Source organism: Etheostoma cragini, chromosome 8 (assembly GCF_013103735.1).
Source record: "Etheostoma cragini isolate CJK2018 chromosome 8, CSU_Ecrag_1.0, whole genome shotgun sequence".
Classification (NCBI taxonomy): domain Eukaryota; kingdom Metazoa; phylum Chordata; class Actinopteri; order Perciformes; family Percidae; genus Etheostoma; species Etheostoma cragini.
Genome location: NC_048414.1, coordinates 26,791,243 through 26,814,539, shown reverse-complemented (window position 1 = coordinate 26,814,539; position 23,297 = coordinate 26,791,243). Strand labels below are relative to the sequence as shown.

The 23,297-nt window shown below is 42.5% G+C and overlaps 2 protein-coding genes across 10 annotated transcripts in view; both read left to right on the top strand.

The window, feature by feature from the left end:
• ptpn5 (protein tyrosine phosphatase non-receptor type 5) overlaps positions 1–13,554 on the top strand; it is a 14,925-nt gene extending 1,371 nt beyond the window's left edge. The window contains exons 2-15 of one of the 7 annotated variants that reach the window (XM_034879341.1): positions 2,551–2,869; positions 2,985–3,093; positions 4,263–4,527; positions 5,077–5,199; positions 5,348–5,443; positions 5,590–5,846; positions 5,926–6,118; positions 6,588–6,672; positions 7,014–7,093; positions 7,271–7,408; positions 7,509–7,619; positions 10,188–10,348; positions 10,671–10,784; positions 10,961–13,554. In XM_034879341.1, coding sequence (XP_034735232.1) covers positions 4,270–4,527; positions 5,077–5,199; positions 5,348–5,443; positions 5,590–5,846; positions 5,926–6,118; positions 6,588–6,672; positions 7,014–7,093; positions 7,271–7,408; positions 7,509–7,619; positions 10,188–10,348; positions 10,671–10,784; positions 10,961–11,054 — 1,710 coding nt within the window. In that variant the 5' untranslated portion in view covers positions 2,551–2,869; positions 2,985–3,093; positions 4,263–4,269 and the 3' untranslated portion in view covers positions 11,055–13,554. Of the gene's footprint in view, positions 1–200; positions 535–2,550; positions 2,870–2,982; positions 3,133–4,262; positions 4,528–5,076; positions 5,200–5,347; positions 5,444–5,589; positions 5,847–5,925; positions 6,119–6,587; positions 6,673–7,013; positions 7,094–7,270; positions 7,409–7,508; positions 7,620–10,187; positions 10,349–10,670; positions 10,785–10,960 lie in introns of those variants that run through there. The other 6 variants (XM_034879344.1, XM_034879340.1, XM_034879338.1 and 3 more) reach the window with 6 other exon arrangements.
• A 1,764-nt stretch (positions 13,555–15,318) lies between these two features.
• dusp8a (dual specificity phosphatase 8a) overlaps positions 15,319–23,297 on the top strand; it is a 45,332-nt gene continuing 37,353 nt past the window's right edge. Inside the window, exons 1-2 of one of the 3 annotated variants that reach the window (XM_034878754.1) lie at positions 15,319–15,594; positions 22,214–22,628. In XM_034878754.1, the coding sequence (XP_034734645.1) occupies positions 22,392–22,628 (237 nt within the window). In that variant the 5' untranslated portion in view covers positions 15,319–15,594; positions 22,214–22,391. Of the gene's footprint in view, positions 15,595–15,619; positions 15,857–19,724; positions 19,934–22,213; positions 22,629–23,297 lie in introns of those variants that run through there. The other 2 variants (XM_034878756.1, XM_034878757.1) reach the window with 2 other exon arrangements.

Below are 23,297 nucleotides of genomic sequence, written 5' to 3'. Positions count from 1 at the left end.
CCCCCCCCCCCCCCCCCCGACACATTCAGCACTCCAACAACGCGCTCGATACTTCACTCCCGACGTGCTTTTGATTTACCTGAAAATGCTGCTCTACGCGAGATTTTGTTCCGTAATGGCGCGGACAAAGCAAAACAAATCCTGACCATGTATGAAAAAAAACAGGGTAGAAAAGCAGATTTGAACACAACATTTTTCCAGATGGACACTTGAAGCATTAGGAATATCCATTAATACACAAGCCAGCTGTCACCAAAAGAAAAATAAAAAAAAAAGATTAATTCCACTTGTTCCTGATTGCATGGAAAGAGCTTTAAACACAGCTGTCAGCAGACAGTCCTGGTCCCTGGGTTCTGTTGGGGCTCATTGTAAGGCTGCGTTAAAGACTCAGCTGGATGCTGTTGGGTGCTTTGAATGCACGCAGATCAATGGAAACACTACACACGTACTCTATTTGAAGACTGAGGGGGTGGTGTTTGTAAGGACCCAAAGACAGGAGACCTTCAGTGAGGAATGAGGCTGAATCAGTTCCAGGTTTGACGTGTTTTTCATTAATCTACTTACCTTCGCTTGTTATGTGGTGTTATTGCTAATTGGACATTACTTAACATTCAACTGTCAAAGGGGTTTTATTCTAGAGTCACTCTGCTTCCCTATACTTTATTGTTGAGCGTGATACTGCAACTTGGCATTATCAGTCTCTGATTTTGTGTAATTTTCAATTTTTTAAAGTCAGTGTGTGTTGTGAGCTCCCCAACAATCAACAGGAACATTTTCTTTTGGATAACAACTTGCTTTTTATGTCACTCGTTAAGAACCATAATCATTGTTCAAACCCACAAGCATTATCTTAAATCTTAGTTTGGATCCCAACATTTCCACAGACAACAGATACGTGTGTCAAAGTAGGTTCAATTTTGGAGAAATGTGTACAAAACGATGCACAAGACTAGCCTGATAAGCCAGATCCACTTCAAGATGTTGGGTCTGGGAACTCATCATTGACAGGGCTCAATCCGAGGGGCGGGATAAACGGTTGTCATTCAAATTCCCTCTGCACTCGATAGGATAGCGCTCCAACCAACCAGAGCAACGCCGGTTGATTGATTAAAGTTTTGCCGTATCTGGTCTCCGAACTCCGAAAACTCCGAACACATCTTCCTTTTTTAAGAATGACTTCAGAGCTTCACTCTTAGTCTTCCAGAGACGGAAAGACAACTTGAAAGACAATCTTCTTTGTTTTCAAGTAGCAGGAAATTCACGCGTGACCGTCGCAGCTATGCTGTCCTTATGTTAAGCCCGCCCAGCGACTCTATACACAATGTGGTTGGCCTGACCAGAATTTGACATACCTACATTTGTCAATAGACACCTACTTTTTGAATTAGACACCTACTTTTTAGGATATGTCTATTTGATGGTTGGTGCGTGAGTCTTTCTCAGTGTTCACGTCATATAGCTTCGATACATGGCTATGGAGCTGGAACAAGCTGAGATAGAAAAGATATGAAACCTGTATATGAAACTGAAACTTACAGTGTGCCAAATGGCATTATGAACCATCTCAAAGCTCAAAAAGGGAAACAAAAGAGAAACACAGTTTTTTAAAGGGTAAACTGCAGGACCAGTAGGACGCAGAGGTAATGTTCTCCGGTGCTGCTGGGATCTTACATTTTCTATTCTGTTTAAGTATTTTCTATAAATTCTGCTACCTTTAGGCCAAGAAATTATTTAATGATTTAGTACCACAATTCCTGGCATGTTGGGAAATTAAATACAGACCATATTTAAATGTTTAACCATTGAAAACAGAGTCTTTAATTCCAGTGTTTGTCCAAAAGATCTGAACTCATGACCTCAGTTTTCTTTTTCTTTTTTTTCTTTTTTTTATTAAATTAAAGCTGCAGTCCGGGTTAAATATACAAATATACCTACCTTGAAGAATTCAAGCTAAGAAGGGCAAAATGTTTTTGAACAAACATGAATATAATCACTGCTCTCCTAGTGCAGATGTGTGTTTTTTCATTTTTTTTGCAGTGTGTTTGTGTGTGAAAGTGCGCGTGCGCGCGTGTGTGTCCGTGCTACATTACGTTGGTTGCCACAGTTACCAAACATCAACCTCACTGCGTCATTGCCTCGAACAACCTTCACACAAAAAAAGGGCTGCCTTGCTTTTCTTTCATCCCTTCATCCACTCACCTGTCCATCTATTGTTTCAAAAAACTGAAGCACGCTGAAGTTTCTCAGCTTCTCTTATAGAACACATTCTATATGTGTGTGTGTGTAGATTATATGTGTGTGTGTGTGTGTGTACATTTTATGTATGTACGTTGCCATAACAACGGGCCGGGCTAACTGGCGTCATCACTTCAAAACCACCTTCGCAGCAGCAAGAAAGGACTCAATTCAGCTCCCCTCTGTTCAACACCTGCACTCTCTCTCACTCTCTCTCTCTCTCTCTCTCTCTCTCGCACACACACGCAGAGACACAGCTCCTGATACTGGTGTGGTCTCAGATTCTGCTGAGCTCACCTCCTTTTTGTTCAACAGTGTCCAGTGGCACAGAAGGAGAGGAAGAGGGAGATGAGAGTGGAGCCGAGAAGGCTTGACTTCATGCATACTGATTTGACTGGAGCAATCTGAAATGTATTTCTGAGGGTGTCTGCTTAGTCTGGCTCCAATCACCCCCGCCTCGCAGGGAGGGAGCGAGACGAGGAGAAAGAAAGAGAGGAAGAAATATTGACAGTTTACTGTGTCACCTTACATCACCATCCTCCGCTCACGAAATCACAGCTGGGAGCTGAAATCGGTGCTACTCGGATCCATCTTTAGTCATAATGAGATTCTCATCCTTATTTCTGTGTGACCAGTTGGATTCACAATATGTCTCTTATTATGTAGCTCCTGTTTTGTCTCTCCTTCCCTTATTTTCACATTTTAAACACATGAGATGTAACGTTTGGGTCTTGTCTTCTGTCCTTCAGATTTGACTCGGCCGCACAATGGCTGATATTGGGCGGTTGCCACAGGATACAGGATTTAACTTGATCATGTGATCTGACTCCCTCCCCAGTTCCCTGCCATCTATCATAGGTGAATCTACAGTTTTTTGATATTCCAGTAAGCCAACTGGTAAGTTGTTCTGCATTGTTGGTTGGTAGTCATTGATGAAAACTTCCAAACTCACTCATGACAAATTTAGACATCAACAACACATTTAGATAAAAAGTGCGCACAACACCACCACTCTCACAAGAAGCCCCCGCAATCACACATCCGCACACTCAACGTGGTGGTAATCAGCCAAATGTACAAAACACCTTTGAATACACTGCTGACTGATCCAGACGGCCGTGTGTGTGTGCGCGTGTGTGTGTGTGTGTTTGTGTGTGTGTGTGTGTGTGTGTCAGTAGACGATACTGCTCAGGACGGATGAGAGGGATGAGAGCCACTCTGTTGCCAAGGTGACGGACAGGGCTGTAAACACGCTACCCCTGACTCATCTCGCCACAATAGAGCCTCTCTCACACACACGCACGCACACACACACACACACATACATACACATACAAATTCATCATTCACACAATAGAGTCCAATCTGAGGGAGTAGAGGATCCGGAGATGAGAGCTGCACATCTGAATAGGCCTGTGGAATAAACTCAACTCGTTCTCTCACATAATACACGCTCATTTAAAAACACACAATCGGACATACACACACAGCCTGACATACACAGCTAGGACGTAATTGAACTTTTACTGTAATTAAAACCCTTTATTTTCTGGATTATGGAAGTTTTTCTTTATGTAAATTTTGTTCACGTAATCCAACACCACTACAGACGTTTCAAACACAGTATAAAACAATAAATTAACAATACCCATGTTGGTCTTTTTGTGTTTATACAGGCTCAAAGCGCACATTTTATATTTTACATCTAAATTTACATTTGTAATTTACGTAAATTTTTATCGTGATGTTCAAATCTGATTTGTGTTATTCATTGAAATTAATTTATAAGGACCATCAACCTGTCAGGGACTAAGGATGGAAATTAGCATTGGCTATAATCCTGTATAATTGCATTCTTCAAACTATTTATTACTGTGTGATCTCCAAAAGTTTTTGGAGATTCACACTCATATTCTCTTGGCATTTTGATAGATTTCCATTTAATACATGTCAAAAACAGTCATAATCCGGCTGTAAAAGGCTAGTCATGAAAGAGGTAAGACTTGTTGAAAACCTTCATTTAACAGGGGGATCATGACCCGCCGGCTGAGCAGCTCCACCCGTTCCCACACCGAGGACTCCATCTTCTTGAGGCCTGACGAAGACCCCGTCTGGCTGGATGAGCCCCCAAAGTCTGACAAAATAGGCGACGGAGCACCTAAAAAAGACGGGTTCCCAAAATGCAAAGATGGACCCGCAGGGAAGGAAGAGGAAGTGTTTATGCACAAGGTGTGTGCGCTTGTGATTGAGATCCACTGCTGGGCTGCACTGTTCGTCCTCTCCCAAGTCACGGTACGTGAATGAACATAAATCTCAAAAATGACTTGTTTGAATTTCACTCTAACGTCTTCTTTGAATTAGATTAAAATTAAGATTACCTTCCTGCTAAAGTTTTGGTTTTTAGCCCAGCCTGAAATGCAGACCAGTACGAAAAATCGTGTAATTGCAACATCGTCAATGCAAATGACACTCGAAATAATAAGATTGTCAAATTCTCCAAAGTGCTTTAGTCGACAGTGTACTTTTACCTCTTTAGTATTCTCTCCCTCTTCCAATCTCTGTCTCTGGTGATTTCATGTTTGATTCATTACAAGCAAAAAAGCACAGGTGCAACATTACCATGTGAAAAAAAGAGCCTTGTAAACGTGGCCATGATTATGACACCAGACAGCATGTGGTCAAATTACATATTTTCTATGCCTGCGTAATGGGCCATCTTCTTTACTTCCCCTTTTGTTCACTTGTTACATGAGAGCAACCGCTCTGCTACCTAGTTACCAGTGCATCAATGACTGGAGAGTTCACTTTGACATTCTGCCTTCCCTTGCTCTGTCCTCCCAGGGGTACTGGGTGTTTTTTGTGGTGGAAGGAAATGGACCTTTCTCCTCCATCTACAAAGCCCTGCAGGTCATCGACTTCTACCTTGGCTTCATCTTACCCTTCCACCCGATTTTTGGAATGGACGTAAGCGTCTGCCCTGAATGTGACCTTTAGAGCTGTTAGTTTTGGATGGAGAGTGCAAGAAAAATAGAAACCCTGAAGATATGTTGATTTTAGTGTTGGTTGTGTCTAACTGCCTCTTCCCATGTCTCTATCTCTCTGCACTTGCCAGTCTATGGTGTTGATGAGGGAGGTTGTGAACACCAAAGAGGGCAACTGGATTGTCCATGGAACTGCAGGCATTGGTGTGGCAATCTGTGTTATCATGGTAAAAGACTGGATGACCCATTCAATTCCTACCCAGAACTTGTTTTTTGTGCAACATTTGGTAATTTCGGCATAAATGTGAGACAATGTTGGATGTAGAATTATTGTTGTTTCCCATGAAGGAATAACCAACTAACCTCTCCCTAGGTCATCCACATGGTGTGTAAGTGGGGTTACGGCACTGGCTTGTGGTCGTCAAGAACAGTGTCGCAGGACATAGGTGATCGACGTCAGTCTGTGAGCCGCCAACCCTCCTTCACCCTGTCAGAGTGGACGGACGCTCAGGAGGATCTGTTGGACATGGACCCTGTGCCGCAGACGCCCGTCTTTGACATGGGCACTGACGCAAAGACGGAGGGAGACGCCGCCACCCTCACTGTCAATTCAGTGGGGCTTCAGGAGAGGTTAGACTCGGCTGCATTTTAAATCCATGTTGCAAATAGCAGAAGGGTAAAAACGCATAATTTACAATGTATCATACAGGAGGGGCTCCAACGTTTCGCTGACCTTGGACATGTGTACACCAGGCTGCACTGAGCCCTATGGCTACGGAGCCCAGCTGTCCCCTAGAGACCAGACCGCAAAGGAGTACCTCCGACAGGGAACACACAGCCTGACCCCTGCCCTGCTACACAAACGGGCCATGGATGACCAGAGCCTGCAGGCTGAGTTTTATGTGAGCGCAACAACAACAGCAGCTCACCCACCTACACGCTTTAGATTTACAGGGATGAACTGAGACTCGCCGGAAAATACGTACACTGACACACACAGACACGGGCAGAAATGCACACACCCACACATACACACCCAGCGGAGCTCTGCACACACCCGTAAGCTTTTCCACTGTCTGTTAGTGGGCGAAGGAAAGCTAAATACAGGCTTATTTGCTAACGAAAACCCACAGAGGATCTCAGTGTCTGCCAGGCAAAAAGATGTGCGTTCAAGAACACATACAAGTTGTCCGTAGAATTTGAATCTCATACATTTAGACATCAGATTAAAGTGAAGGGCAGTGGATGACTTAATGTTGGATATTATCTTATGAATGTTTTGTTTTCTTGTAGAAGGCATGGTTAGGACTTTCCCTCCATTTCTGCAAGGATTGATTGTTGTTGCACCCATTGTTCTGTGTCCACTGGCAGGAAACTCCCATGAACTTTGTGGACCCTAAGGAGTACAACTACCCAGGGCTGGTGAGAAAGAACCGCTACAAAACCATCTTACCCAGTGAGTACAGCTGCACCTAGAGCCGGAACAGTCACTTAAAAAAGATCATGCAGTTTTACTGTTGTTTTTGTGCTGCTTCTTTATAATAATTTCACATACTCATCAACTATTTAGCTCAGATGGGTTTGCAAAAGGTCTGTCTCTGTGCAGAAAAATATTGATACTCAGGGAGACACAGCACACAAAAGATACAAACCAACCCTGTAATAAAACCCAGCTGTAAGAGGCAATACAGTGTGAATGCATGGATATCATTTCCCGTCTTCTTCTGCTGTCATCTCTTTGAATTACAACCCATCTGTCACTCTTTCTCATGATGATCTAACACTGTCCACCTCCAGATACACACAGCAGAGTGATCTTGAAGTCACAGGATGAAGACGATTTCCTCAGCACTTACATCAATGCCAATTATCTCAAAGTAAGTGGAAATGTGTGTATTTCTACGCAAAGTCTTGCTCCAGCACTTATCTGTGATGTAGCCACTGTAACCTTGTTCATTCTCAATGGACCACGGCCTCCTAGGAACAGATACCTGTATATGACCAAACCGCGCATGCATGTGCGTGTGTGTGTGTGTGCGTGTGTGTGTGTGCAGGGCTATGGGGATGAGGAATGTGCATACATTGCCACCCAGGGTCCCACCGTGAACACTGTGGGAGACTTCTGGAGGATGGTGTGGCAGGAGAGAAGCCCAATAATAGTGATGATCACCAACCTGGAGGAAAAAAACGAGGTCAGACAGGATGATGATGATGATGATGATGATGACGATGATGATTATGATGGATATTGGGATGAGTACAAATATCCCATGAGCGTTCATTGTGTTGCAGAAATGTGCAGAGTACTGGCCCGAGGACTCTGTGACCCATGAGGGCATTGAGATTACTGTTGTCAGCGTGACCCAGGAGGATGACTACAGTCTGAGGGTGTTTACTCTGAAGGTAAGACACAATAAGACTGTTACTGCAATATGTCACACAAAAAGGGTGAATATATTGCACAAGATTGCTGATAATTTTTTCAATCATCTCCAGTGGTACCTAGCTATGCAGATACCTTGGGTTTTATTTTTGAATACAATAGAAATGAATTTAATTTAATTTCTTTTGCTCATAGAATATACTTTAAAATCTTTACAAGAAAACTAAGAGTCTAACGTGACAGCTACACTAGTGGCTCCTTAAGTGTGTATGGTAACACACACTGACAATGCTAACAAGTTTGGCAGGTGTTAACCGTGTTCTCCATCTAGTTTAGCGTATTAGCAAGCTAGCATATAATAATTAGCACAAAACACAAAGTAGCCGACAACTGTGGCTGATGGGAATCTCATTAGATTTGTTACATGCTATAGTATTTAGTCATAAAATCAATGTATTGGACACATTTGGGGTGGCAGTAGCACAGCCTGTAGGGTAGTTGGGTTGGGAGCCAGAGGGTCGCTGGTTCAAGTCCCCATACTGACGAAAGCATGGTAATGAGCTGGTAGCTAGAAAGGTGCCAGTTCACATCCTGGGCACTGCCAAAGTGCTCTTGAGCAAGGTACCAAACCCCAACAGCTTGGAGAGCCTTTCCACGGGCAGCTCCTTCACCATGTGTGTAATAACAACAGAGTGAAAACATTGTAATTTTCCCTTGCATCATTATTTTAATTTAGACATAATAACAGGACTAAACAGGATCACCAAAATTAACACAATTCATCCTGAGGGGAAAATGAATATGCGTACCACACTTTATGGCAATTCATGCAACAATTGAAACAACATAAATAAATGTAAAACATTACTCGTACCTACAGAATATGTGTTGACAGCTGAATCAGTTCATATTCTTCTTACAGGTGATTACAAGATTGATATTAGACCATGTAATAAAAATTTGGGGTCATGGGGACATTGGCACTTAGCAAGCCAAACATGATAATTCAGTAAATGCAGCCTGCCACTGATTACTAAGCACCAAGGGACCGTTACATAAATGTGAAGTTAAAAGCCTGTTGTTTATGTTATTGGATTAATAATTATTTTTATCAGTACAGTATTTTTTAGAACCATCACTTTTTTTCTGTCTTGTTTATCGTTATTGTAGCAACTAGTATCAAGGTAAACACGTGGTTCTATTTAGTATCGTCTTCTTCCTCTCACAGCTGTTGCTAATGGGTTTATCTCTCACGCATGCGCAGTTGTAAAGACTTCTTTCGCGATCTTGAGCTCCGCAAGGGCCTCTTTTACGTCCGCGGTTATTGTATATTACATTTACAAGATCAGAGATCTGCTCTCCATTTCTATCCAGCAGTTTGAAGAATTTGAAGAACAGCGGTGTCCACCCATGTACCAACTGACGGACCGGTTAAATCCTAAGGATACCAGCAGGATAGTTACGTATTCTAACTTCAGATTCTATGAGTATAGGCAAAGCCTTCAGACTGCAGGCAATAGTGACCCAATTCCAATTTTTTGGGGGTCAAGTGACCAGGTCAGCTTTCTTCAGAAGTCGTGTGACCACTCAAGACTGATTCTTTTCAGTGTGTCTGCAGTGTGATCAACCAAGGCGGATTTGGTGCAACTTTTAAATCAATAACCTTAGTGGTCCCCTGATACTGTGTCTGAAGTCTCTTTTAAATAGGCCTTAGTAGTCCCCTAATAGTGCATCTGAAGTGTCTTTTAAATAGGCCTTAGTGCTCCAATAAATACTTTATCTGAAGTCTCTTTTATATAGACCTTAGTGGTCCCATAATAATGTATCTGAAGTCTCTTTCCTCAAGCCTTGGTGTAGAATTAGAGCCACTAGAGCCAGGTCCACAATGAGCTTTCTTAGTATGGGCCATTTCTGAGTCTGTAGCTTTTGAGGAGAAGAGAGAGGGGGTAAGGTGGAGGCTGGGGGTGTGGCCTTGACCAACTGCCACTTTGCTCATTTGAAAGCCATGATGTCTCTCATGGTGGGCAAAATTCTCTGGGCAGGCAAAGCAGAGAAAGGGGAGGTAACCTTGCCCTGTATGACCTCACAAGGAGCAAGATTCCAGATCGGCCCATCTGAGCTTTTATTTTCCGAAAGGCAGAGCAGGATACCCGGGGCCCGGTTTACAACTATCGCCATTTCTAGCCACTGTGGGACCTTAGGCAGGCTGGGGGAACGCTTATTAATTAAAAAAAAAAAAAAACGTATAAAGTGAAATTTTAATGCAATGGGACCTTTAAGACATGCGGTGTGAACGTGGCCTAAGATTCAGGCCACCTACTTCACCAACATTGGCTGAAGAAAAAGGTTGACGTTGGGGGCAGATCTCTGGTCTTGCACCTGTAATATACAGTAACTGCGGACGTAATAGAGGCCTATGCGGAGCATGCGCAAGTCTGGAGTTACAATACGTAACTATTGGTATGCAAGCAGAGCAACAGCTGATCGGAAATCCTTCTCAGAGTATATCATGTACGGTGAATGTGTGTGCAACATAGTCACATCTATGTGTGTGTGTGTGTGTGTGTGTGTGTGTGTGTGTGTGTCAGTGTGGTGAAGAGGAGCGCAGTCTGCGGCAGTACTGGTACACCTCGTGGCCTGATCAGAAGACCCCAGACAAGGCTCCACCTCTTCTGGAATTGGTGCAGGAAGTGGAAATGGCCCGAGAGGAAGCCCCGCCCTCCAGCGGCCCTGTAATTGTCCACTGCAGGTACAAAAGTAGCTTTTTAGTGAAATAGGGACGAATAAGAAGTTAAAAATGTGTTAAGTGAGTGAGAGAGCTGATTGAAAAGGCCTATAGTAAACATACATAGGGGAAATCCCCGTTTCATATTAAAGAAACCCATGTTACTGCTGTTTTTATTACAGAAATTACATGGCAGACCAGAGCATTTGTCTTCTTCCAATCTTCTGCTGTCTAATTTCCCCAGGGAGAATTTAGCGTTAATCAAATGAATGGGATCAGTGCAAATCAATACACCAATCCATCCATTTTTTTCTCTCGCTTCCCTTTCCAACTTTTTTGTCCGCAGTGCTGGAATTGGTCGCACAGGCTGCTTTATTGCCACCTCCATCCTTTGCAAGCAGCTGAGGACTGAGGGTGTGGTTGACATCCTAAGAACCACCTGCCAGCTCCGTCTGGACAGGTGAGATATTCTTAGCTTCAGTTCTTGGCTTCAAACTGTTTTTTTGTTATTGGAACAGAGCATGGTTGAAATAGTTTCAGTTGATCTAGATTGAATTTACCAGCTAGAATGATTGATTGTTAAACTTTTCACACTTCCTAGACTGACTGACCAACCATATTGCGTGTGTTTCTCAGGGGCGGGATGATCCAGACGAGCGAGCAGTACCAGTTTGTGCATCATGTCCTCAGCCTGTATGAGAAGCAGCTGTCTCACACTGCTGAGGAGTAGAGTGAGCGCCACAGCCACACCCGCAATCACACCCAGACCGAGACACACCACTGTACACTTTACCGCCTCTGGTGGTATACACCATTGTACCTAGCATCATCTCAATCTCACCCTTTAACAAATTCAAACCAAGATAATCTCATCCTAGACAGGCTCGCTCAGACAGGACTGGATAGGTTAAGATGGAATATTAGCTTGTTGTGTGTCTTTGAGCAGAACAAACAAAAGACGTGGGATTGGAGAGAGACCCCATAAATCCTGATCAGAAACTTAAGTGTCATTGAGCCACACAATCCTGAAGAGTCGTAACAGTCAAACCCAAAAATAATCCACGCCCGCACTCCTGATATCATTTCATTTGCAATGCTGAGATTGTTTTTTATCACTTTAGTGTTAAAGGGGTTAAACTCGATATTCAGATTTATAAAGAAGTTAACAACTATTTGCTATGTAAAGACATAGGCGAGTATTGGAGTCCTGAGCAGAGAATCGGTCAATGAAGGCAATCCTAGACAACTTTTTTTCTGAATATTGAATACAGCCATTTTAATAAGTCTTAGTCATCAAGGCTTCATTTACTAGCCTACTTAGCCCCCTTGCATACTGTATGTACAATTTTAAAAGGTTAAACTGGAGTAAAATCAGATCACTTTGCTGTACGAATTAAATCCAAAGTCCATTTCCCAAAGTTAGTGTCAATAATAAGGGCCTTTTTCAGTATGAGTTAGAATCTACAGAATCTTCCAGCATAATTTAAATCTGCAGAAATTATCAAATGCCAGCCTAATATTAAACATTGTACATATGTAAAAGTGCACATGAAACATAAGCTAACTAACATATTTTTTCATTGACTCTCTTGACTCTCATTTTTAATGTACAAAATCCTTACAGAAGGCCTGTTTCAACTTTTGATGCATTCAGGGGCCACCTCATCTTCAGGTTGCATGGTGCTAAGTGTTCATTAAAGGCATGTGCAATGTAATGGAACATAGGAATGTATAACAATTAGGTTATTAATTAACTAATTAGGATTTCTGTGCTGTCTACAGTATTACAGTTTTACCATGCTGCCTGCGCAGTCCTCATGGCCCATGATGTTTACAGTAAACAACTCCTACATTAAGGCCACTCAGAGGCATCGCAGAGCCGGGGACACTGAGGGGACAGAGGCAAAATCAATACAAAGCCCAATCAAAGCTCTGGAAATTTGGCAAATAAAGTGCACCAAATATTGATGACGGATGGTCACATACAGCTTATTGTCTTCTTCTAAGTGTCCCATTACCATCATGATGACCCTCAGAGTTACATGCTCTGTGATGCCTCTGCTTTTTAACAGTAGCTTGACCACATCCGTGAAGTAAGAAGCCCATGATTGTTGCATAGACAGGCCAGGCCTAATCTGTATGAAGCACAATAGACCAACTACGGTCGTCTCGGATGTTCAGTTGTAAAAGTTCTCTTTTTTTCCCGTATTGTGTTTTGATTGTGTTGAGTTTAATGGATTGCATGTGCTGTATGGGACTCCATAGGTCCACAATCAAAGCGACGTGATTGGTTGTCCTGCTTTTTGTTGTGTAAAAGGGTTACCGCCTATTATATTGCTTGCTCTCGGCCAATGCTTTTGATACAGTTTGCTTTTGTGAAACCAACCAGAGATATTTTTAGAACATTTTGATACGATCCTTTCGAGTAGATGCCTTGTGTATATTTCCGTTTACACCATGATGGAATGTAGCTCATACTGTGGATCAAACCATTGGTTTATATCGCAAGATTTGACAGAACAAAATGTGACCTACCTAAGTTACCTTACAGTACAGAAAATAAATAGATTATGTTCAGTCTTCAGTATTATTACTTTATGCCTTTAGGCTTTGCTTTAGTATGCTTTGCTTTCTGTGTATGTTATTATTGTTTTTCTTGGAGATTTTTACCTCAGACTGAGTTTTTAACGCAGTCCCAGCTCTATTCCATCTGTGACTCTAGGCCTAATCGCGGTTGACAACACGAGAAATAATTGCTATGTGTAAGGCAGCTAAAACAGTGAAGACAATTTTCTATGTAACACAAATCACACTCAAACAACTTCTATCTTGACTCAGCGCACCAGATCAACAGTCATGAACATTATCAGAAGATGGCGTCAACTGTGTGGCCTCGGACCAATTTGTAAAAATCCAATCATTTAGCAAATTAAACTGCCAAATTTACAGGAAAAGAGGACTCGGATGTATAAGAAAAGCTGCGATCTGTTGTCAGACTTTTGACATAATCCTCTGATAAAGTCCAGTGTACTCAACAGAAACGCTTTCATTTTTAAGTGCTTGGTTTCAATGCTTACCTGGTCCTCCTCTGATGATCAAAATGGGATGATGAAATAGCCGAACAGTCAGACATATACAACCAACCAGCAATCAGTATTCCTCTCCCCTGCTACAGTATTGCTTTAAGTTGTGAGTTTTTGCATCTAAATAAAGGTAGATTTTCATGAATCTGTGTTGCTGTCTCTATTACTCTCAATCACACACAAACATCATTTTAAACCAAGACATCAGTGAAAGTAATTACTGTCTGTCCCAATTATAAATATAAAGCTTCTAATCAAATTATAGCTTTGAGATTTAAAGGAACAATGATGTCAAAGCTATCTGTGTGTTTACCAGACCATCCATCCATCCATCCATCTTCCTCCGGTTATCCGGTATCGGGTCGCGGGGGCAGTAGCTCCAGCAGGGGACCCCAAACTTCCCTTTTCCGAGCCACATTAACCAGCTCCGACTGGGGGATCCTGAGGCATTCCCAGGCCAGGTTGGAGATAGAATCTCTCCACCTAGTCCTGGGTCTTCCCTGAGGCCTCCTCCCAGCTGGACGTGCCTGGAACACCTTCCTAGGGAGGGGCCCAGGAGGCATCCTTACCAGATGCCCGAACCACCTCAACTGGCTCCTTTTGACGCGAAGGAGGAGCGGCTCTACTCCGAGCTCCTCTCGTATGACTGAGCTTCTCACCCTATCTCTAAGGGAGACGCAAGCCCCCCTTCTGAGGAAACCCATTTTGGCCAACTGTACCCTGGTACCAAAGTTTACCAGACCTGCAGAAATAAATGCAGTTAAAGAATTCAACCACTAGGTGTCAGTATATACACTGTAATAAATACACAAACTGCCATTAGCAATAGCTTTTTCTTTTACCCTGCATTTGCTTACTCTCTGACGAATGTAGTTGGCAGAGCAACAGAACAAATGCTTTCATTCAACAAAAGAAAATTCATGATTCTGAATTCAAATACCCAACATGCACTCATTACAACTGTTTTATTCAGTGGTAAGTACAAATGGGACACCGTTGATAAATCAATGTGGATTTCTGTAAACCATACCTAAAATCTTAACATGTTTTTGAAATGGTCTTGATCTAATTCTCTTAATACATAATAGATGTTTATTTTTTTTTTTTAACGTATGTTGTTTTTTACGTCTGACTTGCGTGACATCCCCCTTACTCTCCTGTTACAAATGACGCCTCTGTAATTTTTTAGGACAAAGAGATTGATGACATCATGATAATCCCAGCATAGCCCCACCCACATTTCACTTCATTGGAGGTCTAATTAGCCAATTAAAAACACCTGTGCTGGCATGCAGGGCCTTTAAATCAAGATAAAGAAAATGTTTCATGTTGCAATATCTGTGCAAAAAACAGACTTTATGTCAACGCATACAGTAGAAACACAATTCAGCCATTGCATATTTTAATGCCAATTTTAGTAAGATATGTCAAAGCAAAATTATTTTAAGAAATTCGAAAAATTAATATAATCATTAGCACAATATAACACGTATTTGCTTTAAAAATATATTTTTTGTTGATTATATTATATATTATATCTGTTATTGTATTTGTGCATCATCAAGTGGCAGCCCGATGACTGCATGCACGTCTCCTTTAAAAAAAATCATTAAAAAACATAATTGTTGATTATATTATATCTGTTATTGTTGTTGTATTTTTGCATCATTCCAGTGGCAGCCCAGTGAATGCATGCGCGTCTCCTTTAAAAAGGAGGACTGTCCCTTTAATCTGAGGATCAACACGTTGACGTCACCCAGCCCTTGAGCCGCTCGTGCTGATTGGCTGGATGTGACGTCAACCTCATATTTTTTTCTTTTTTTCTCTCTCTACTGGACCATGATCTCATCGCTTTAGTTCAGGAAAGTGGTAAAGTGCACCTTCTGTAACTACCCACCCCCCTCCCCAACACACACACACACACTAATCGTTTTAGCTATTACCTAGCTTAGCAAAGCTAATCTATTCCTCCACGAGCTGACCGTATCTCGGTCAGTTAAACGGCCGAAGGAAGGCTGTCACCGCGCCTTCATGTCCTGTTTGTCCCTGGCGCTGTCACCCGCTGTCAGCCGCACTGTCCCCCGTCACACAGCCAGGTAAACACCGGCCAGACCCATGAAGACACCCCGGCTGTCCCCTCACACATGGAGACCAGCTAAATAACCCAGGAGCCGCGTGGAGTCCGAGGTAAGTGTGCGTGTGAGTGTGTGTAGCTGTTATCAAGTGCCTTGCTATACCCTCTAAGCTAGCAGAGTTGCTTGCTTGCTTGCTTTCTGTCTATGCTCGTGCCCGTACCCCCCGCGGCTGCGGCGAGTCTGTCAGCGCGCATGCACTCCCCCCTTTTATGTGCGCGCCCGTATTATCATGGGAATTAAAGCCGTCTGGGCTGAAGTTATCGACTCTTTTATTCAGGCAGACATGTGATTGTTTACCATCCGACTATTTCAAGGTAGGTAGAATACGTCTTTTTATATATTTTCTGTTTATGATCATTTCAGCTTATGGGGTGTACGATCAATGGGGTGGTTCATCATCGCATGCGGACATATTCGCGCGTCATAACAACATAGGAAAGATTTCCCATCCAAACAACGCGTAGTGAACCTTTTCATAAATATGTACTTTAACATTACTTGATGCTAATTGTGCAATGACCGATGTCTGCATAGTGTTAAATTCTTACTTTTAAATCTAGGTCGATTTATTTATGTTGCGCGCGGCCGCGACAATGTTATCACAGGCCACAATGTCCCATCTATGTCTTTGTGCGCCCTATATCTTGGTCACAATATCTAAGGATATTTTTTTCACCAAGACATTTTCCACATATATAATTTACAAGCCATAGCCTACAGTGTATTTTATGTCAGGTTGCATATTGTTATGGAGTCCAGGGTAGTCCCAGCTTGTTATATGGCCAGCAGCTGAGAGAGTATTGATCAGAGGGCACCAGCATAATACCTGGTTATGTTTTTACAGTATGATAATGCTTGCTCCACCAGGACTCTGACCAGGAATTGATTTTTCCAAATTGGAAACTTTCCATGTAACAGCACTTCTTGCATTGCACTATTTCTTCCATGTGAGCCAATGCAAATTCTGTATTACACACCTGTCACTATTTGTAACAAACACACATTTAATATGGACATCCAGCTGATTGGATGAATTGCTATCCACCACATATGAGCATTCATAAATACCTGTTTTTTAAGAGAGCTCCAGCTGATGTCACCTGAGTTCACTAGAGGTGAAACAATTCATTGATTTGTCTATTGACAGAAAATTGATTAGATGCTCAATTAACTGTTTTTTTTTCTTCTAGAAAATAACCAATCAGTCTTTAGCTCTTGTGTTGTCCTCCCGGGTCATAAATGGACAGAAATTTGACATTTTTATCCCTTTTTCAGACTTTTTTTTGTTTTGTTTTGACTAACACCACCTTACTACCACTAGTTTTACACTACTTTTTGAAATCCTTGATCAATGACACTCATTTATATAGCGTTGTACCTAATATTTGAGTTAGAAAAGCAGAAATTATGATTTATTTTGACTAATACTCAAAGATCAGAGGAATGAAAGAGATCAATTGTATTTGCAAAGAGCGTTGTATGGAATCCAATCCATTTTTTTGTGGTAATACTGTTAAAAAGAAACCCATATTTCAGATATAGACATTTTTTAAAGGGGTCAAATTTGACCCGAGGACAACAGGAGGGTTAATTCCTGCTCCTCATTTGTGATAATTTGCTAGCTTTTCTAATTTGATGTGATAGTAAACTAAATATGGTTTGGACAGTCAGACAAAACAGGCAACACAGCAACCGAGGAAATTGAGTCTGACATTTTACACATTTTATCAAGCGATTTTTCTATTAGTCAAGAAAACTACAGATGAAATGATATTACAACTAATTCTGCTTATGCATCTCTAAACTTAAGGCCATTTCCCTTCATTCCAAAAACATATGACTTAATTTGGTTGCAAAATCAATAACACAACCTGTCAGGAAATAGGTTCTCGTATCAGACTGGTTACCTAATAACTAATCTGGAGTTCAGGAAATAAGTTAGTACTCCTATCAGAAGAGTTCCCTAATAATTAATCTAGCATTGTTTTGAATGCATATCAGCATACCCAAAACACGGTCTTTATTTGAGATTTTAGAGAATTTAGTAACCAGACTTAGAGATTCTCTTATTCTTTTTACTACATTTTCCACCTGGTGGACATTATCCTCCAGCAGGCTTGTGTTGACGGTGTCGGCTTGAATACCTGCACTGTCCCTTGATGTGGTCCCGTGCACTCAAACAAGACAGTGTGTAAACACACACATGCAAGCTTTGAGTTCACGAGAGAGCCAGTGTCACAGAGTAAAGGGCATGAGACGCTGCGATGATGTCATTGTTTGTGGTCTAAACAAGCAACCCGTGTCTCTCATTGTATGAAACGAAGAGCCAGCCTAATGTCGGTGTGCTCGAGGCTCTGGCCACAGGTGACGTTATGCAGAGAGTTAATGAATAACCTGGATGGTATTACATCTGCGTTGGTTGCCCTCCAGTTTCCCTCTCTCCCTAATGTCTGATATGGCATTACTGAGGCGTCATCCCGCTTAGCTCATGGTTTAGTACGAAGCGTCTTTCTGCACGGTTTATCCACTTTATGCAGATAAAGTTTCTTCCCCGATTTCGTTTTATTGTCCTATTAAAAAGAAGCTTTTTTCCCCATTGCCAGTGTTTTATTATCAGCTGTAAAGTGAGCAACCATAAAGTCTGTTGATGATTTCAGTGACATTCTAAAAAAAAAAAAAAGAAGTATTGCAGCTGTTTTACACAGCAGGTTAGACATGCGAATGGCAAGGTTGGGCTTACTTTGTACGTTAGTTGACCGTTGTGTAAGCTCTATAAATTAGAGCCCGGCCAATATGTCGGCTCAATGATTCTGATAAATGAATATTAAAAAAATTAAATAAAAACGGATGGTCAACCATGTTGTGAGTGTTGGCGTTGCAAAGTTTGTCCACCAGAGGACGCTCTCCTACGTCCCTGTTGGCAACACCGATTATTATTTTTTGTGTTTTTGTTCAAAAGAACTTTAAGTTTCCTATATTAATTTTGTATTTTCATACATTTTATTTATCAGAACTTTAATAGTTTTGGATGTTCCTCTGTTCTGTTGTGACAATGAAACAAATTATTATCATGTTATCTTAGCGAGAACTCGAATAACTACAAATAACTAATGTTAGACAAATCTGTTTTTGTTTTGTTACGCATTGCTGGATGATTTAAAAAAATATATATATTGGCATATCTGATTTTTTTATTAACCAAATATTTGTATCGATATCGGCCTTAAAAATCCTTAATCAGTCGGGCTCTAGTATAAGTGTAGGTTGCGATCCATGTAGTTATCATTTAGGGTTCTCAGGTAAATTCAACAACAAAAATTTAAAAAATCCTTCGAAAGGAACCTGCTGCTTAGTCAAGGTAGAACTTCAACATTTCTCTTCAAGGTGCACAACCTAGTCTGCCTACATATCTGGCCTATGTGAACTTGTTTGCACGTGGAACCTGGTTTTTGCTAAAGTGGACTGAAGGATGTGGTTTTTCAACAAGACAGATATAGAACCGATATAGCAGGTCATGCTAATTGGGCTACTAGAGTAGACAGAACCAGCAGAGAACAAATCTCCTGTTAACTTTAATGTAGGAACAGTTGTCAGTTTTAGCTTTCTCACCTCTCCCATCCTGATCCTGCATCAGCACCAGTAGCATCCCACCACCATCACCCTCCCCGTGCCCCCTGCTCACTCCAACTGGGCTGTTTCTATGGCAACAACAGAATCTGCTCCGGGCCTGTACACGCTGTCTCTGCTTTCTCTCCTCTTGACTTGTTTTCCTCTGTTCAGCCAGAGCCTCACTGCAAGCTCCTGGCTGTTGCCTATTTTAGTGTGAGGAGCTTGTTTCTTTTTGCTCTTTATTGTTCCTGATGTGGGAAGAAAGATGGTTTTGCATAAGGGGTTGGGTTGAGGTGATAATGCTGAGTTAGCATACTGGGGTGTGTGTTCACTCTCTATTTATTATATCTATTTTGCGCCCTTTGCCACATTCTGAAATGTTCCTGTCCTGTCTTTCTCTCTGTTTCCTTGACTTTCTCCTGCTCTCTTCATTCCCCATCTTGTCCACACAAACAGGGTCCAGGGAGAGCGAGGCAACCGTAGGATCAGTGTCTTGCAGCGTAGAGAGATGCAGCGCGCCGCTTCCACCGCACATGTAAACCTGCACACCCCTCCCTTCCCCGTGCCCGTTCACTGCTCAAGAGCAAGAAAGAGAAGGATAGAGGAGGAAGGAGGGATTCAAAGAGAAAAAGTGAGAGAGGCTGGGCGGGTGGTGGGAGAGGGAGCAGTCGCCATTAGACATATGCAGCGTCAGATGTTCAGCTGCAGGGAAAAAGAAAGATTCACACCCCTGGAAGCTGTTGTTGTTAGCTCCTCGGCTAAAGGGCTCAGCGCCATACAAGGTATGATATAACAGGTGATGGGGCAGGTTGTAATCTAGCATGCAAGGGCTGTTTGTATTAGGGGATGGGGCATAATAATTCGGCAGAATGGCTGCTGGGGTGCACATTGTGGGAAAGTGGGGAAATGTCACCGTGTCAGCATGTGCTGTGCCGCTGCAGGTCACCGCACCGTGCTTTGCTTAAAGCGTTAATGCAGAAATCCGCATCCAGTCAACACTGTGACACAGACAGATTAGATCAGATTAACTGCATGTGTTTGTCTATGTTGCCTTGTTAAGATACAGCATATTCTGAATGATGTTTGTGCAGTCTTCGTGGACTGCCTTTATTTTCCTATATTTTAGTTTCCCGAGATGTTATAACTTTGTTTGTGTCTGCACACCGATGCCTGGCTGTGTTTATAGTGCAGGCAGTTGCTACTGTCCATCTAGATGTTCTTCCATGTTCCTGTGCTGTTGCTCTTGCATAAGATGGGTTGCCAAGCAGCAACAGCATGTGTCACATCTATGTTCAGGCTTGGCCAGCATTAGTTAGCGGATCAGTAGAGGAATGATGCACTGCCTCGCTGTTATTAACGTCACTGCAACTCATGTTATCACATGACCTGCTCCACATCCTGAGGTTGGTGCAGTCGTCTGCAAGTTACTTTATGAGTGTTAGCAATTTCTCTGTCTCTCTAAGTGTCTCTCTTAGTATTTTCTCCCTGCTCCATCTTCCCAAAATGTCCCCTCCCTTTACCTTGACCTGGCTGTGTTGCTAGGCTGGAGATATCCTCACTGAATAACATTTTCGCCACCTCGCCCCCCCTCCCTTTCTCCCTCTCTCTCCCTCCCCCCCTTCTGTCCACGGCGGTGGTGTGAAAACAGAGGTGAAAAGTTGCAGAGCTGCCTGGACGTCTCTCGATCAGAACACAGAGTCTCTCTCTCTCTCTCTCTCTCTCTCTCTCTCTCTCTCTCTCTCTCTATCTCTCTCTCTCTCTCCACTGTTCTGATCTTGTTCTGTGCTTCATTGACAGTTCTCTTCTGTCATCTAATTAGTTTAACATGACACATTTCTTTTTAGCTCTTTTGCCATGTCCTCTATTCCCTCCATTAATTAATGACGATGGCTGAGCGTTGCTGATATAATTCATTATAGTGAGTATACTTTTGTGATTTATTTTTACGTTATCTCCCTCCACTATCAGTTTCCACACCGATATATGTCGTACTCTCCCTTTTCAACCGATGGTTAAACCTTCATTTAGGCTTTGGGGTAAACAAGAGAAGGCCCATTCATTTTTTATGACATCATGTGCCTCTAGATGAATAAAACAACACGACTGCATTCCCAGTCTGACCTTGTTGCTTGTTGTGTGACGCCCGGTTGACCAAAGGAAAAGATCTTCTACCTGAACAGTTTTCCTTTGGATTTTCTCTTGTTTTTTTTGTGATCGGTCATGTGTACTTGTTTTCTCACACACAGAGACAGCCATTGGTCTCTCAACCCTGATAAATGAATTCATGTATGTGCGTGTGTCTCAAGTTAAATGAAAAAGCGCTATGGTGAATGCGAGCAGGGAGAATATCAGAGTGATTAGTAGTGATAGATAGGAGGAGGCAGTTCATCAAGTTTATGGACGGCTCTCTGTAACACACACACACACACACACTCTCACATTCACACACACATACACAGGATGTCACACAGGCCGTTTGCCTGTGTCCAGACCTGCTCTCTAAATTCCCCTGTCTTAATTTATCTCACGTCCTGAGTTTCCTGTTTCATGAGCTACCAAGAGACCTTCGATCAACAACAACCAACCCTCACACACACTTCTGCAGACGCATACACATTTTATTGTTGTGCATGTCTATCTTAAGTCTTGGCTTTGTATGTGGATGCGTGATATTCCTTCAGATCTCAGGACTGATAAATCCCAGCGGATGATCCAGTCGGCTTTAAAGTCTTTAAATAACTTTTATATTCATGTTTAGCATTGTGGCTATTTTTAATATTCAAAGTGCTCCAAGTCTGCCAGGACAAGATATTACAAATGCATAAAAATCCAATATGCACTTGAGTGTGATTTTGAAATGAAAGAGAGGAGTGAAGCTCAGGACGAGAGGCGATCATGCCCTTGATGTCTGATGATCAGCTGTCTCATCAACAACAAACATCATATGAATGTCACTGCTGGCCACTAATAGCATTGAAACAAACCATCAAATGCCATGCTTTCTGACAGTGTGATTCCATTTTTTAAATCTTCTTCTGCTCTCTTTGTCTCCCCTTTTTCAGGCACCATGGATCTCTCAGCGCCTGCTTCGGTGGTAGTCCTCCTCCACTGACCTCCCCTCCTCCTCCCCATCTCTTCCTCCACCTTTCCCTCTCTCATCCACCCCTCTTGCTCCACGCCCCATCCCTCACTCCCCTCGTGTCTGTGACCCAGGGGTGACCACTCAGCACCTCGTAGATCATGGCAGGGGAGAAAGGGCCGACCAAGCGGAGCGCCATGGACATCAAGCGCCTGGCGAGCCTGATCCAGAGAGGAACAGGCCGTTTGCTGGTGATTGACAGCCGGACGTTTTCTGAGTACAATGCGTCGCACGTGCAAGGCGCGGTCAACGTCTGCTGCTCCAAGCTGGTGAAGAGGCGACTGCAGCAGGACAAGGTGTCTGTCACCGAGCTGTTGCAGCCCAACGGCAAGGTGAAGGTGAGTTAAAGCACAGCAGACGTGACAGGAGATGCGTTATGTGTGGTGGGATGTGATGCGAAGGATTAGAGAGCCTTTCCTCTTAGTGCCAGGCTAGATTCAAAGTGTCTGTGTGGCAAGCCTCCAGCTCGCTGATGAGGTCAAGACACTGGATCCTAACTATTTTAAGAATCTGCCACAACATTTCCTTTACTTTTTGTTTTTTCCACAAATTGAAACGCCAACATGGTAACTAGTGATTTTCAGAGTTTCCCTATGTTTCTAGTCTTTCTGCTAAGCTAAGCTAACTGGCTGCCTGTTGTAGCGAAACACTGACCCACCCGAATGCAGATATTTTGAACGTGCAATTTTGAACGTGCTTTATGTGTTTAGTCAATTCCCTCATCCACACACCTGGTTGAATTTTGACTATTTGACTTAAAAAATGCATGTACGTGTATACTAGTAGATCTTTGGGATTTTCAAGATTTTTCTGTGACATACAGTACAAAGATAAACATGATAACTGCAATGCAAATGAGAGTTAGAGTTGAAATTTACAGTACAGTGCACCGGGACAAGTCAGCCAAATCTTGCTTGTTTCAGCAGAAGTGGCAGAATCAGGAACACAGCAGGGTCCGCTGTGACAAAATATCCTGTTAAGGAATTCTTTGTTTAAATGGACATAGA